This window comes from Palaemon carinicauda, chromosome 9 (assembly GCF_036898095.1).
Source record: "Palaemon carinicauda isolate YSFRI2023 chromosome 9, ASM3689809v2, whole genome shotgun sequence".
Classification (NCBI taxonomy): domain Eukaryota; kingdom Metazoa; phylum Arthropoda; class Malacostraca; order Decapoda; family Palaemonidae; genus Palaemon; species Palaemon carinicauda.
In genome coordinates this window covers 60,626,845-60,641,644 of record NC_090733.1, presented here as the reverse complement: position 1 = coordinate 60,641,644, position 14,800 = coordinate 60,626,845, and the positions used below count along the sequence as shown (strand labels likewise).

At 40.4% G+C, this 14,800-nt stretch overlaps 1 protein-coding gene across 1 annotated transcript in view; it reads right to left on the bottom strand.

The window, feature by feature from the left end:
• The window catches only part of pbl (epithelial cell transforming 2 pebble), a 501,682-nt gene that overhangs the window by 14,850 nt on the left and 472,032 nt on the right, over positions 1 to 14,800 (bottom strand). The window contains exons 15-16 of the mRNA XM_068379544.1: positions 13,417 to 13,571; positions 12,950 to 13,038 (exon numbers count right to left, since the gene is read on the bottom strand). Of these exons, the coding sequence (XP_068235645.1) occupies positions 12,950 to 13,038; positions 13,417 to 13,571 (244 nt within the window). The remainder of the gene's footprint in view (positions 1 to 12,949; positions 13,039 to 13,416; positions 13,572 to 14,800) is intronic.

The window sequence follows — 14,800 nt, the reverse complement described above, 5'->3', positions numbered from 1 at the left end:
TGATATGGAGATTCCTGGCTGGATTGAGACGTTTTAAAGTGAGGAAGACTGCCATGGCCTCTAGGACGTTGATGTGCATTTGTTGGAAGACCGGTGACCATAACCCTTGGACTTTCTTGTGTTGGGAGTAACCTCCCCACCCTGTTAAGGAGGCGTCTGCGTGAACGACGAGTCCCGGGACCGGATGTTGTAAGGGAACCGACTTGGAAAGATTCTTCATCTTCGTCCAAGGCTGCAGACTTTTTCTCAGGATTGGGGGAAGGCGAGCATGTTTGTCCCGGCATTTCGCGGTTGCTATGGAGCGCCACACTTTGTTTATGTCCTTGAGTTTGGACCTTAGGACGATGTCTGTCACGGAGGCGAACTGTAAGGAACCTAGGATCCTCTCTTGGTTCCTTCTGGAGGTCAACTTTTCCCTGAGAAATTGTTTTGTATTCCTCGCTATCTCTTTCCTTTTGGCTTTGGGGAGGCACAGCATATGGGAGCACAGATCCCATTTTAGTCCCAGCCACTGAAACTTGGTCTCTGGGACCAGGCGGGATTTCTCGAGGTTGACTTGGGATCCCAGTTGTCGAAGGAAGGTGAGGACTTTGTTCGTTGCTATACGGCAAGTCTGGACATTGTCTGACCAGATTAGCCAATCGTCTAGATAGGCCACTACCTGTATCCCCTGAGTTCGAAGCTCTTGAATTACTGTCTCTGCTAGTTTGGTGAAGATTCTGGGTGCTATGTTGAGCCCGAATGGCATCACTTTGAATGCATAGGCTTGTTTGCCTAGCTTGAAGCCCAGAAAAGGACGAAAATGCCTTGCTATTGGAACGTGATAGTAGGCATCGGTAAGATCGATGGAGGTGGTGACGGCCCCACGGGGAAGTAAGGTCCGCACCTGCGAGACGGTATGCATATGGAATTTGTCGCAACGAATGAAGGAATTTAAACGAGACAGGTCCAGGATTACTCTTCGTTTGTCTGAGCCTTTCTTTGGCCTGCTGAACAAGCGTCCTTGAAATCTTAAGCGACGTATGCTTTGGATTGCATTCTTTTGTAGCAGATCTTTTGTGAAGGAACGTAGTTCTTCTGTTGGTAGTTGGTAAAAGCTGTTCGGTGGAGGAGGTCCCTGTATCCAGCTCCACCCTAGGCCTTTGGAGACAATGCTGGAAGCCCAAACACTGAACTTCCAACGGTTTCGAAATATGTACGGTCTCCCTCCTACCTGCGGTTTCTCAATGGTTGGAGGATGATTTGCCTCCTCTACTTCCACGGGAAGACTTGCCTCGGTGGTAACCCCTTCCGCCACCTCGGCCACGAAAGGCACCCCTGGAACCCCTGTGACGCTAGTAGCCACGGAAAGAGCCCTGAGCCTCGTAAGTGGGGTTAAAGGCGGGGGAGAAGGAAGTCGAGGCGATCTGAGACTGAGGGACCAGAACGTATTGTTCTCGCTGTTGACCCTTTGAGGTAGAAGGCTGGGGACCTTGAGGAGCAGGTTGGACTGAGACCGGTTGAACCCTGAATTGGGAAGATTGGAAGGGCCTCAATCTCGTCCTACCTCGAATTGGGGTACCAGTAAGCTCATATTTCCTCTTTGAAACCAGGCCCCACCTAACCTTGAGGTTTTGGTTGGCTCTAGCTGCCTCGCTAAGGACCGAGTTAACTAAATCCTCTGGAAAAAGATCCGGGCCCCAGACTGGAGCTTTGATGAGCCTATTAGGTTCGTGCCTAATCGTGGCTTCAGAGAGGACGTGTCGTCGACAACGGGTCCTGGCGTTTGCAAAATCATAGGCGTCAGCCATAAAGTTTTGCAGTAGTGACTTAGTGAGGACCTTAAGGAGGTCCTCCTCGTTGTAAGTGGCGATGGTCAATTCGGAAAGGGCAACCGAATTAAGAGACCTGCCGAATCTGCACCTCGACTCAAAATTCCAATTTAATAAGAGACTCCGGGAGTTTGGGAAGCCGTTCGCTGAACTGCGTCGAGGCACAGTCCAGGCTCAACTTACCTACCGAAAAGGTAGCTGGGGCGTTCCGCTAACATTCACTGTCTCCCGGAAAGAGAAGGGAGATTAAGTCGGTCTCCCTGAGTTGGGGTAAAGGCTTCTCGTCTTTGATAGCCTGAAAGACCGACTCTATGATCTTGGTCGCACATGGGGTAGGGGTCTGGTCGTCGGCCACAAACATAGTATACGAACTTTTGTAGGCCGTAATCATTGTGTTCAAGCAGTCCCACTCATTGAACACGCGGACCAAGACAGACTGTGCCTGTTCTTTAGGAAAAATAACAGTTTCCTTTGGGACCTTATCTAAACGAATCAGAGCCTCTTCCGTGAGGCGAGCGTAGCCGGGGAAGGGGAATTCAAGACCCGGCGGGTAGAATTCATAATCCGTAAGAGGCCGGGTACCAAAACCTTCGATTGACAGCATACCCTCCGAGAAGGGGGCATGCAATGCTAACCTCCAAGGGTTATTCTTATTGAAAGGAGGAAGCTTGGAGGCATCGAGGATGGGGGATTGCTGTTGTGGTGGTGGCAGCCCCGAGCGCATGAGTCCTTGAACTAGGCTCTCCACAGAAGCTATCCTCTCTTGCGATTGCTTCGTATGAGACGATAGCATCGACTCAAAATGAGCAAACAGTTAAACAGTTTCTCTGAAAAATCCTCCGCGTTAAATGATTCCGCCTGGGGGGGAACAGGTGCCAGAACAGAGGCTATTCCGTGAGAGGTTGAGAGCACAGCAATTGGGTCTTGAAAGACTCTGGTGGAGGAGGATTTAGCCTTCGAGGATGATGATCTCGAAGGCTTGTGGTCTTTGGAAGACTTGTGAGTCTTATATAAAGGCTTACGATGAGCCTTCACCTTGGGGGGAACAGGCCGGGGACTGAGATCAGTCCCGGTTGTCCCTTGAAAACCTTGAAAAGAAGAGTGTTCGGAGGTAGAAGAGAAAGCCGGGCTAGGGAGAGGAATCTTAGCCCGGGAACCACCTGACTCACCTACGTCCCTACCTGCGTCAGGATCATCCAGAGCCATGGGTTCCACATCGAGGTTGAGGGTAGCGACGTCCTCAGTTAGGGTGCCGCCCGTCTCTTCTTGGTCCGGGGCCAGAAGAAGAGATTCGATGTTCTCGATGATAGGGTCCGCCAACTCTTTGGGGACTGCAGCTGATGTTTTAGCATGGGGGTAGAGGCGGGAACACAATTCCTCAGAGAGGATATAAGGCTGTTTGGCCTTCACGTTGCGGGCGAACCCGCCAATCCAGATCTTGAGGGTAGCCTGGGCTGTATCCTTTTCAAGTTGGGTGCTCTGAAAGAGAACAGACTATTAGCGAGGAATAAATGTGCCAAAGAAAAAGTGGAGAAGTCCAAGGACTCCGTAGGCACGAAGTAAAAGGCATGCGGGAAGTCCAGAGGACTGTGGCCTTAAAATAATAATATGATTAAAATAAACCATCAAAATATTTTATAACTCCCCACAAGTCTGTATTAATGTAAATGCACTCACCGAGTCAGATGTTAGAGTGGAGGCCATTTTGTAGCAGACTACACAATTGTCCGGATGCCAAACAGCTAGGTCATCCACTTGAACAGAACAGTGAGCGTGCGAACGACACACATCATGGCCGCAGGGTTGTTGGAGGACAGCGGCACATGCCGTCATCGCACAACGTACAGTCTGCAAGATAAAAGATACATGAGTATCTTAAAGGAAAGCAAATTAGGGGCCCGGAGGCCCCGGTGCTTAAATATCTATACAGTATATGTTAATATCATGATAAATTTTTTTTATATATATAGATATTAATTATCTTGAATGAAAGCAAATTAAGGGCCCGGGGGCCCAGTGTGCTTCAATTATCTATATATATCAGATTTATGATAAAAAATTTTCATATATATGCCTTAAGTATTTTGAATGAAGGCAAATAGGGGACCCTGGGGGGCCCGGGGTGCTTGATAAATCAATAGCAAAATAAAAGATCTATTTTGATTGTAAGAATTAAAATTAAGTCAGACCGTAACCGTGATCATATCAAAAGAGGGAAGGCAAGGTCGAGAACTAGGATCGTATATAATATATATATATGTGACTAATATATAAAGTTAATCCAAGTAATAATGAGTAACGTTGGCTCCGGAGGCTCAACTAAACAACTCGACCAGATGGTAATGTATAAAAGCTACTTCCGGGGATCCCATAATGAAAATCTTTATATATATATATCTATATGAGGTCCGTGAGGTGCGTGACACTAGAGGGGGGAAGGGATCTTTAATGGGTCCGTGAAGTGCAGGACCGAGAGGGAGTAGCACGTACAAAACTTAAGAAATAATATAACATGACAAGGTACCACGGACCGAGCAGAAAACTTCCCGCCAATCGTTGGCCAAACGAGCGACGGAAAGAAAAAGACTACGACCGGGTAGAGTAGTGCAAAAGAATAAGAAATGTGTGTTAATGTATAATAATAGCAAGCCTCACAAATCAAAGGGAACCGCCCTTGCAAAGAAAGCGAATGCCCCCGGGAGGGGAACATAACGCAATAAAGTGACTCTTAACTCGATTGGGAGAGAGAGAGAGGGAGGTAACCCTGGGGTGGGGTATCGGGCGGGAGGGAGGCTAGGAGTGGGGCGATAGCAGGTATACCAACCTGCCAGACCCACGTATTGATATGATCACGCAAAAAGACTAATAACACTATAAAATACATAACACATGGTAAAATAAGATAGGAAGGCATGCTGGATGATAATAATAATAAAATTAGCTATACATCAATCGTAAAACAAACGAGGGAGCGAACATGAGACAGGAGAAAACCCAAGCCTGACAGCGCTGCGGCAGGGCTACCAACATAACACAGAGTCAGTGAAGTGCTAACAAAATGAAAACTAATATCTAATATCTGACTCATGAAAGCCCCTCGAGCTAATGCAAGCAAACGAATGACGTTAAAATGATAAGCAAGTCAGTGGCGTGCGAACGTAAATAATCCAAGTAATAATATTAGTGGAATAGAAATGCCCGAAGGCGACCAGGCATGCCAACCTACCGATAATACGCACACGTATATGTAATAACTGTTATCGTAATAACAGGACATCAAAATAAAAATACGGTGTGTGAACCGTGTGGATACCCATAAAGTTCATAACGAGAAACAATCAGTATGGAGGACTCATTGAAAAGCGTTAAGAACGAAACGAAAAAGAGATAGGAGGGAGCTGGGTGCCATGAAAGACCCACGCGGGGTCGTGAAAAATAAAACTGTTATAATATAATGAATGAATGATTTAAAGTTTTCAGGCATCCTGGTTATAATACAAACAAAAAAGGGCAAGTCCCCCTCCAAAATCTCAAAACTCATAGATCTGGTACTTAACTTAGATGGAGTGACAGTGGAGTCCGACATCTTGAGGTAAATCCAGAAAAAACCAGCGAAATTCACACACTAAGGCAAAATAAGGCTAAAAAGTCGCGTGCTATAAAAAGTAGTGACGTCACTGGCGTGGGATTGCTAGTAGTAATAGGATGTTGAACGGCACCTCGCTGTTCGGGGATATTGACAGGAGATATCTAAATGGTGCGAGGCCTCTGGTTGTGATTAATTCACGCCCCAGTAGTATACCAACACCTTATTAAGGTGAGCGAGCTGGGTTCAACCTAGCATTCCTATACAAATTTTTCTCTGGTAAATTTATAGCAGTTTTTACCTTAGAAATGATGTAAAAGGAGCTATTTCACTGGGCGGCACGAGTCGGAGCCCAGATATATATATATATATATATATATATATATATATATATATATATATATATATATATATATATATATATATAAATAATCCCATAGAATTTAATTTGAATATATTTATTGGTATAGGAGTTGTTGATCCCGCCGCCAAAAATATCAGCTGTATTCTTCTAGGAACAATTTACTCAACCTCCAAAAATTACCTTTCAAACCATACCAAAATAAACGATTGTTTTGGCTTTTCTATGGCAGATACAAATATGAAAATTGGTAAATATCCAGCCCATAAATACTTGAAAATCGGCCAGCGCGGATATTAAAAAATGGCTAATGTGACTTTTCTATGGAAAATATCAATATGAAAATTTGTATTGAATGTAGTTCACATAACATCCATCAAACCCTATGAAAATCATTTGCATATCTATAAAATTCTAAGAGTAGTCTGCTTCTCCTTACCCATATTTTAGCTACAAGTCATCACTTAAGAACAAGAGTGACAGCTAGGGCATGCCTATAGCAGGTATGAAGATGAAAATTGCAAAAAAAACCTTAAATATATCTAAATAATCCATCAAAATTTAATTTGCACATATTTATTGGTATAGGAGTTACTGACTCCGCCGCCCAAAACATCAGCTGCTCCAACCCCCAACCCGCTCCAAAATCTATGGTTAGGGAATGACTGGGCTACGGGTTGGGTGAGATATCTTTAAAAATATTTTGGCATTTCATCTAAGGTCACTCTTCGTTTGCGACAAAAATCCAAGTTACGCCATTATATCCGACAAGTCATACAATAATAATCAACTACTATTCTGTGCAGTACTGTATTTCATAAGGTAGATTGTGAATTCAAGAATCTGGTTTTAATAATATGATAGGAGGTTAAAAGTACTTTTTTTGAGTCCAGTATGTGTACAGAGAAGTTACAAGTCACTTTATAGGGCGGAAATGCAACCTACATAAAAAATTGACTTACCTTGGGTCTCTAGGAACCAATTAATAATGTGGGGCAGCAAAATACTGAAGTGAAAACAGTAGCAGCAATGTAGCAGATGTGAAAGGGAAATTAGGCAGCAAAGAAAAAAGAAAGGCAGTACAGTAGGGTCCCAAATTATGCGATTCCCCATTTATGCGGTCGCTAATGTTCAAAAATAAATTTTCTGTACAGGGTATCTGGGAAGCTGTTCAAAGTCTGCTAGTAAAGCACTACAAACTGTATCCAGTCTATTGTCTTTTTAAGTATATTGGTAGTCCTAAATACGGTGTTTGATAATAAATGTTACCAAACGATACTTACCTTACATTTCATTAACATAATTTCAAAATAAATAGCCTATTTAAGGAAAAATTCCATATTGACAAAGAAATCAAATTTAACTTTGAGAGTCCAGCTGACAAAATGTAAACAAAATTGTGGTTTTGTTCTTGGCAATATTCATCTTTCTCTAACCTTTCGATAATTTTAATAGCAGTGTTAACGATGGTATATCAAAGCATTATTTCTCTTTAGTACAGAGAAATAAGATAGCTGTTGCTGTAAAAAGTAACCTAAACATATATGTGTAAAGGCGTTCGTTTCTTCGCTAGGATCAAAGATGAACGTAAACAAAACAACGGCTTCCGATTTTGATGGTGTGCTTTTTGGCGGGGTTAGGAAACGCATGATATAAAATTGCCTTTATTTCGTTACTTTTGAATTTTCAATAATACAACAAAAGCTAGTCAATACAGTGATAGTTTTGCTATTCACTAGTCTTATAAAACAGATATGACTTAGTCATTAAAATCACTACTAATTTTAGGTTGTGTTATATTTACACCTTTCCTGGTTGTAATTTTACTCTTTTTCAAGTTATTAAAATTTTAAAACATTTCAAATGTTTAATCTATTTGTCAGAACAAGTTAATATTAGAAAAAAAACACAGAATAGTACACTGGAACCTTGACATACGATTGCCCTAATATACGAATGTTTTGAGATACAACAGAAAATTTTCGAAAATATATGATTTGATATACAACGAAATATTTGAGATACAATTTTGGGATGTGATAGTTCTATAGGCGACCGATAGATGGCGTTCGGAAGCTGCATCCTTAACACTTCGTTGTGTAGTTCCATGTATTTCTGCCTATTTTTCATGTTATTTTGTCTATTTTATTATTCACCATGGGTCCCAAAGCTAACGACAAAGGCAGTGATAAGAAAAAACCCAAGAAAATGATTTCGAAAAGGCAATAATGCTTCCAATACGAAATAGAATATTTGGTGAGAGAGAGAAATATGAATTCTCTCTCTCTCTCTCTCTAATAAAGGAAATCTTTTTTTCTTTGCTAAATCTCTTTTGACTCTGTATAATCAAGCACCATAGAGCTAAAAACTATAAAATATCGTGCATCGGTGGTAGCATGTCTTATTAATAAGGGAATTATTTGATCCGAAAATTGAGGTTGACAACGGACTAGGCAGGGTTGATCAGCTGATTTGAATGTAAACAATGCATAAGATTATAATTCGCTGTTTTTAATTATAAATACGATACTAAAATGTGAATATTAAATGCATTATTATTGGATACAGTTAAGTAAAATTCCAGTGAGAAACAAGGACGAAACAAAATGACTAAGATATGAGACAGGGGGAGGTGGTATCGTGCGTGCATGTGTTCAGATTGTCTGGACCTTGCGGTAGCACATTCCCTAAGCTAAATCAAATAAATTAGCGAAATCTATGAATATGGGAAATGCGAGATGGAATGAAAAACAGGAATGGGAATACGTGGAATGAGGGATAAGAAGGCGTTTAGAATGATTAATTAGATAAAAATGACGAATGAATGCTAGAAAAGTGAAGATGAATAAAATCGCAAAAAATAAAGACAACCAGAGGAGTTGGCATGATAGGCCCAGACCTGAAAGTGATGAAAGTCAGGAAAGTGAGGCCAAAAAGGTCAGACTTGAAGGTGATGATGAGTAAGTGTTTACGTAATTAAAAAAAAGAAGTAAAAATTAGTTTAGCAATGTTATTTCACTTTTGTTTATTAAGTAGTTATTAGTCTACATACGTAAATAAAAAGAAAACAAATCGTTCCCTGCCACCCCTCCCTACCTCCTCCTCCTGCTGGCCTCACGTCATCTTTCGTTGTGGTTAGTAGAATTTATTGTTTTTATTGATTTTATCAAATTTATCATTATTTATCACATCACACTGTTATTTCATCATTATGTGTTATTACTCGTTTATTTGTGTATAAATTGTGAATATTATATGTAATTTAGCTGTGTTTTGGTGTGGTTTCATAGCGTTAGAACGAATTAATACATATTACATTATTTTAAATGGGAAAAAATGCTTTGAGATACAACTGTTTTGATATACAACGATGGTAACGGAACGAATTAAATTTGTATGTCAAGGTTCCACTGTACACACATTAGAAAAGGCAAGTTTCTGTTTGCCATGGCCCTTATGGAATTAATCCTGCTATGTGTTTTGAAATATGCGATTTTCCATTTGTGCGGGGCCATTCATCAACCAAATTCTCGCATAATTCAGCACCCTTCTGTACCAAAACAATATATAGTATGTGTAAGGAAGGTAGCAAAGGCAGAAGGAAGCAAGCCAATCACATGGCAGGTTAGAAAATGACAACAGTGTACTGGAGTAATAGCAAAGCAAAGTTGCACAAATCAGAGGAAATATGATAATAGAAATTATTGGTACAACAATGAAAAGACTTCAAAGTATAAAAACAATTCCATTGGTTACAAAGACTTGCCAGATTAGGGATTTGCAGGACTATAGGAGATCACATCTTCCTTTGCTTCATAAGATTAGTGGACTATTAGAAACTTGAAAGAAATACTGTATTCGTGTAAACTAAATGAAAAAATTAAATACTTGGATTATACAAATTCTTAAAACAAATTGTAGTTTTCCTAGCTATACATACCTGAATCATTTAAATGATTATTACTAGTTATGTTTTCTATGACCTAACAATAAAAAATTTGGATTGATTACATCATAAGTTGCTAAGAAATGCCACTGCAAAGTTCTATACTTTGCTTGAATGGCTTACATCCCTATCTACTGGTAAAGACTTATGGGGTGGTTGAGGCAAGATTTTTGAATAAATGACTTGGGTTTGTATAGCTAGGAAAAATACTTCCCCTAAGGATCTATATGCTCTCATGATAGTTTCCCTTAGCCAAAGGGGAATACTGTAGTATTTTTGGACACTTTCTTTATGGAGCAGCCTGTGTTCCCAAACAAGTTAGAAATCTGAGGTATAAAATGAGTGAAAAAGTCAAATCTGAGGTTATTCTCAGCTGGATTCTGAGTTTTGGCCACAAATTTGTTAACAAAAGATAGTCAGTTCCTTCTTACGGGCTGCCCAATGGCAAGAGCCCGTGTCTTACACAAGGTAAGGCAATCTACACACACACAGTTCCTTCCACCCTCGGGAGTGACAAAAGATGGAATAACCTGTGAAGTTCGCTGACTCTCTTGTTTTCAGGGTAAGATCCCTCTCTATCCAGAGCTCTATGTAAGGCTTCAAAGGGGGCTTTCTTTAAGGACCTGAAGACCTTTGTCACATCCCAAGAGGGGCGCTTGAGCTCTCGCAGGGATAAGTCTGCTCAAAGCTTTTAATGAGAGCAGAAAGTTCCCATGAGGAGGAGAGATAAAGCTCTTTCAGTTTGGACACCTGGTTTAAGGTCGATTGGTAGCTTTTCACCGCAGTGACTGAAAGGGACTTCTCGTTCCTCAGTAACACTATCAGAAATTAGCAATGAGGGGGAATAGTGGCCTTCAATGGAGCAATATCCCCCCTACAACACCAACAGATTTTTCACTTGGCTTGATAGATTTCTGTCGATGAATTTGAGGTATTCAGGATGTTGTTTCGCATTTGGATCGGGAAACAAACAGAATGGTGGGAATGAGTGAAAATTCAGCTGGTCCCATGGGTGCTGGAAGGCATCTTCCATTGCTGCAACTGAGTCCGGACCTGGAAAGCAATACACCGACACTAGAGGAAGCAAAGATCATTTGGAATCAACTGTTGTTCCTGGTAGTCTTAGATGGTCTGCAATGATGTTCCTCTTCTTGGGAATAAACCTTGCTGAGAGGGATACCTCATGGAATTGAGCCCAATTGTGAATCTCTACTAATATTTGGGAGAGCAGAAGAGAGGCTGCGCCTCCTTATTTGGAGATATAGGCCACTACCGTGGAATTGTTACTCATCCGCACCATGGAGGTATCTTTGAGTCTCTTGAGAAGTGGAGTAATGCTAGTTGTTCCACTTTTATCTCCAAGAAATTGATGAGAAAGGCCTTGTCTTTCTGTGGCCATAGACCTGAGATTTGCTTTTTTTTCCCTAGGTGAGCAGCCCACCATTGTCGAGAAGCATCCGAGAACAGCAGGCATTTTTGGGGAAAAACAGGTTCTCCTCTCTCAACCACCACTGGAAACATATCACAACCTACTGGGCTGGAACAAAAGGATTGCAGGGTGGTTGGAAGTCTGAGACCACTAGCTCTTCAGAGCCCATTGCACAGAGTGAAGGTGCATCCTCCCGAAGGGGACCAGCTTCTCCAGTGATGAGAGATGTCCTAGAAGCTTCTGGCATGAGTGACCAGGAAGTGATTTCTCTTCCAGGAGGTCTCTGCTAGCTTCCCAAACCTTAGAACCCTGTCTTCAGATGGAAACACTCTGGCTTTAACTGAGTCGATGTTCATACCCAGATACTTGATGGATTGTTAAGGGATAAGGCTAGACTTTCCTAGATTAAGCTAGATCCCCAACTCTTTGTAGAAGTCAAGGAGGAAATCCCTGTGCTTTATGAGCAGGGATTATGACTCGCTAGAAGAAACCAGTCACCCAGGTATCTCAACAGCCTGATGCTGTTAACAGACTGAAGCATAGAAACCCTGAATTGAAAGATCCTGTCGCAAAAGGGAAACCGTAGGTACTTCCTTAAGGCAGGAATGACAAGGACCTGAAAGTAAGTGTCCTTTAGGTCTATGGTCAGGAGGAAGTCGTTCTTCCTCATGGCCTTAAGAACTGTAGCTGGTAGCTGGAGTAACAACTTGAATCTTGTTTGGAGAACGGACAGATTCAAATGGGATAGGTATATGACGGGTCTCCAATCTCACGTTGGCTTTTCTACCATATATAGACTGTGAAAGATCTTCAAATTGTTTCAGGGTGGATTCGTCCAGGAGATTCTCAGTTACACAAAGCGAGAAACCGTTCCAGACCAATGGTCAAGACAGGAACACGTTTGAATAGCTGACACAGTAGCAACTTAATGGTACCAGTTTATTAACATCAGCATCAATAGAGTGTCGGCTCAGAAATCTTCTCTGGCAAGAAAAGGCTAAGGGAGGTAACTTTGAGGACCTACTAGCCTTTTAAAGTTTTCAGCTGCTGATATTTCTGTATTAAACAAGTCCAGTGTGTCCATAGTTTGAGATCGAGGGAAGACCGAATCTATCGCACATTGTCTATTAGAGGTTTGCGTGTGAGAAGGCTTAGCTAAGCCATCTAAACAATGGGCCAAACTCAATATGTGAAAAGTTACAAAATTATGCAGCGTACATCTGAAAACATGCTCCTGTCATTGACTTCGGCGGATGTTGTTATCAAATTTAGATTTACCATCAAGATACTTTATAATATATTCATTTGTTAACATTACTTACTGATAAAACCTATATCTGAGGGAGAAATTTAGGTTAGTAAATAAGTTTCGATTCACATTAAATGGTAATCATTTGAAAACAATGATGGTATTTGGACAAAAATACTTCCGACCAATCAGGTATTAGGAAATTTTCCGAGCTAAAAGGGCACCCCTGCGAGTCGGTGCAAATCTGCCTTGCTAAAAAAATTGACTGTAGTATCGCAAGTAATCTAGTTGGTGGTAAGATGCCACTTCTCCCAACTGGGGGTGTCAGAGGGGGGTTGAATAATACTCTTTTGTAGCTTATAAAATAATAATAATAATAATAATAATGAAGATGACGTTATTCCACACCACAGTTTGTATTACCAGGCATCTTTTGACATATACCGATGTCATCGAGGCGAAGGGGTTAAACAATAATTACTATGGAGTACTGTACTTATAACAGTGATGGATAAAACATTCTCAAAAAATTATAACAACATTCAAAACTATTTAGATAGATCTTACCTGAGTGCCTTACTAAGAGCATTGGTAAGACTTACATCACTTGTTTCAATATCAAGGTGATGTGGATCCATAGACACTAAAAAATTTTCCTGCAAAACACAAATAAATCTGTAACATGACTAGCTGAAAAATCTGGCTATAAATATTGTTCAGTATATGGCATGCATCCCACTGCAACAACAAGGCTTTAAAAGCAATTTCACAGTAAATTCTGCAATTATCAAAATTAAGAAATGCTTACAATAATATGATTCATTATAAACATTTTAATGCCAAGTAAATATTTAAAAAAGAACTGTAGAAATCAGAGGAACACAAACACACACATTATATATATATGTGTGAGAGAGAGAGAGAGAGAGAGAGAGAGAGAGAGAGAGAGAGAGAGAGAGAGAGAGAGAGAGAGAGAGAGAGAGAGAGAGCGATATTAATGATGGTTTTTTAAAGACATTTAACTAAATACTTACAACATCATTGCGGCAAACAACATTGGCAACAGTTCTGCACAGCATTCTCAAAAAATCTGCTTTACTTGTTTCTTCAGATGTAAGTGTGAAGGTGAATAACCTTTCTTTAAGTTCTTGATTACTTCTAATAATTAAAGCAAACACATTATGACAATCTGAAATAAAAAGTAACAGTCATTTTTTAAAAAACATCTTGGGATTTACAAATAAGCTTACACATACTAAAAGGCAAATGTAACTAAACAATGATAAAACTTACTATCCCTGTGATTAATTAAGAAATTAAAATAATTACAACTCCTACGCTTGAATTGTCCCCCTTGCATATGGTAGGGCATGCCACAATACACAATAGAGTGAGTACTTGCATGGAGGAGCAGTAGATACCTTCTAGACTGAGTGTGGCATATTCTGAATGAATGTACAAAAGCATTTTTTATTGGATCCAACTATGAACTAACTTCAGACTTCAGAAATGGGAAAACATACTAACTGAGAAATTTATATTTTGGGGCAATTTCATTCAAAAATTATACCTGCTTAAAGGCCTTAAGAACAGATTGTGAGGGAAAGTGCATCTGCATCTCCACATAGATCATACCATTCTCCACCTATTTGCATGACTTCATAGAACAAACTAATTTTTATGGAGTTCAGAGTACATGGAGGGCATGGGGAAACTTTTAGAAATTAATAAAAATGTTCACTGGACTTATCTGGCTTGGAAGTTTGTCATTAAGAGATCCAAGTGTTTGTTCAAGACTGTTGGTGCTAAAAAGTGCATTGAACAACCCATCAATAGGTCATAGAAGAGTAACTTTGGTATTGTATACAGTTTCAGAAAGAAACACTTGGTATCACAGTGGGAGCTGGATATACCATGAGATGCTGGCAGTAAGAAGCATGTAGAGAGATCTCAGTAGTTATAGTCCTTTAACTTTGAGCTGGTTGTAAACCATGAATTCAAAAAGTAAGTAAGTGATAGAGAGGAGATAAAAACAAGACAAACATTGTAACATATTATACTACTGTACAAGGAAATCCCATTTAAAATGAAAGAGAAGACAGAACAAAAGCTACAAAATATTTCCACAAAGAAGAGAATGTCTAATAAGCTAAGGCCACAGCTTCTATGTTTGAAAGACCATGGTGCAGAGAAGTAAGAAACATCCACAGCCAAACAATTTGTCATCAAGACCTAGAAACTGTGATACTATTCACAGGACAAACCTTCAAACAATTTATAAAATCATCGAAAGTGTGAATAAGGCTCCAAAAAAGAACACAGTCCAGATCGTTAATTTTGATCAGAAAACACTAGACATAGCTCGGGTTAGAGGATGTAACATAAGGGAAGAGAAGTTTTCAGCTATGACTGTCTTCC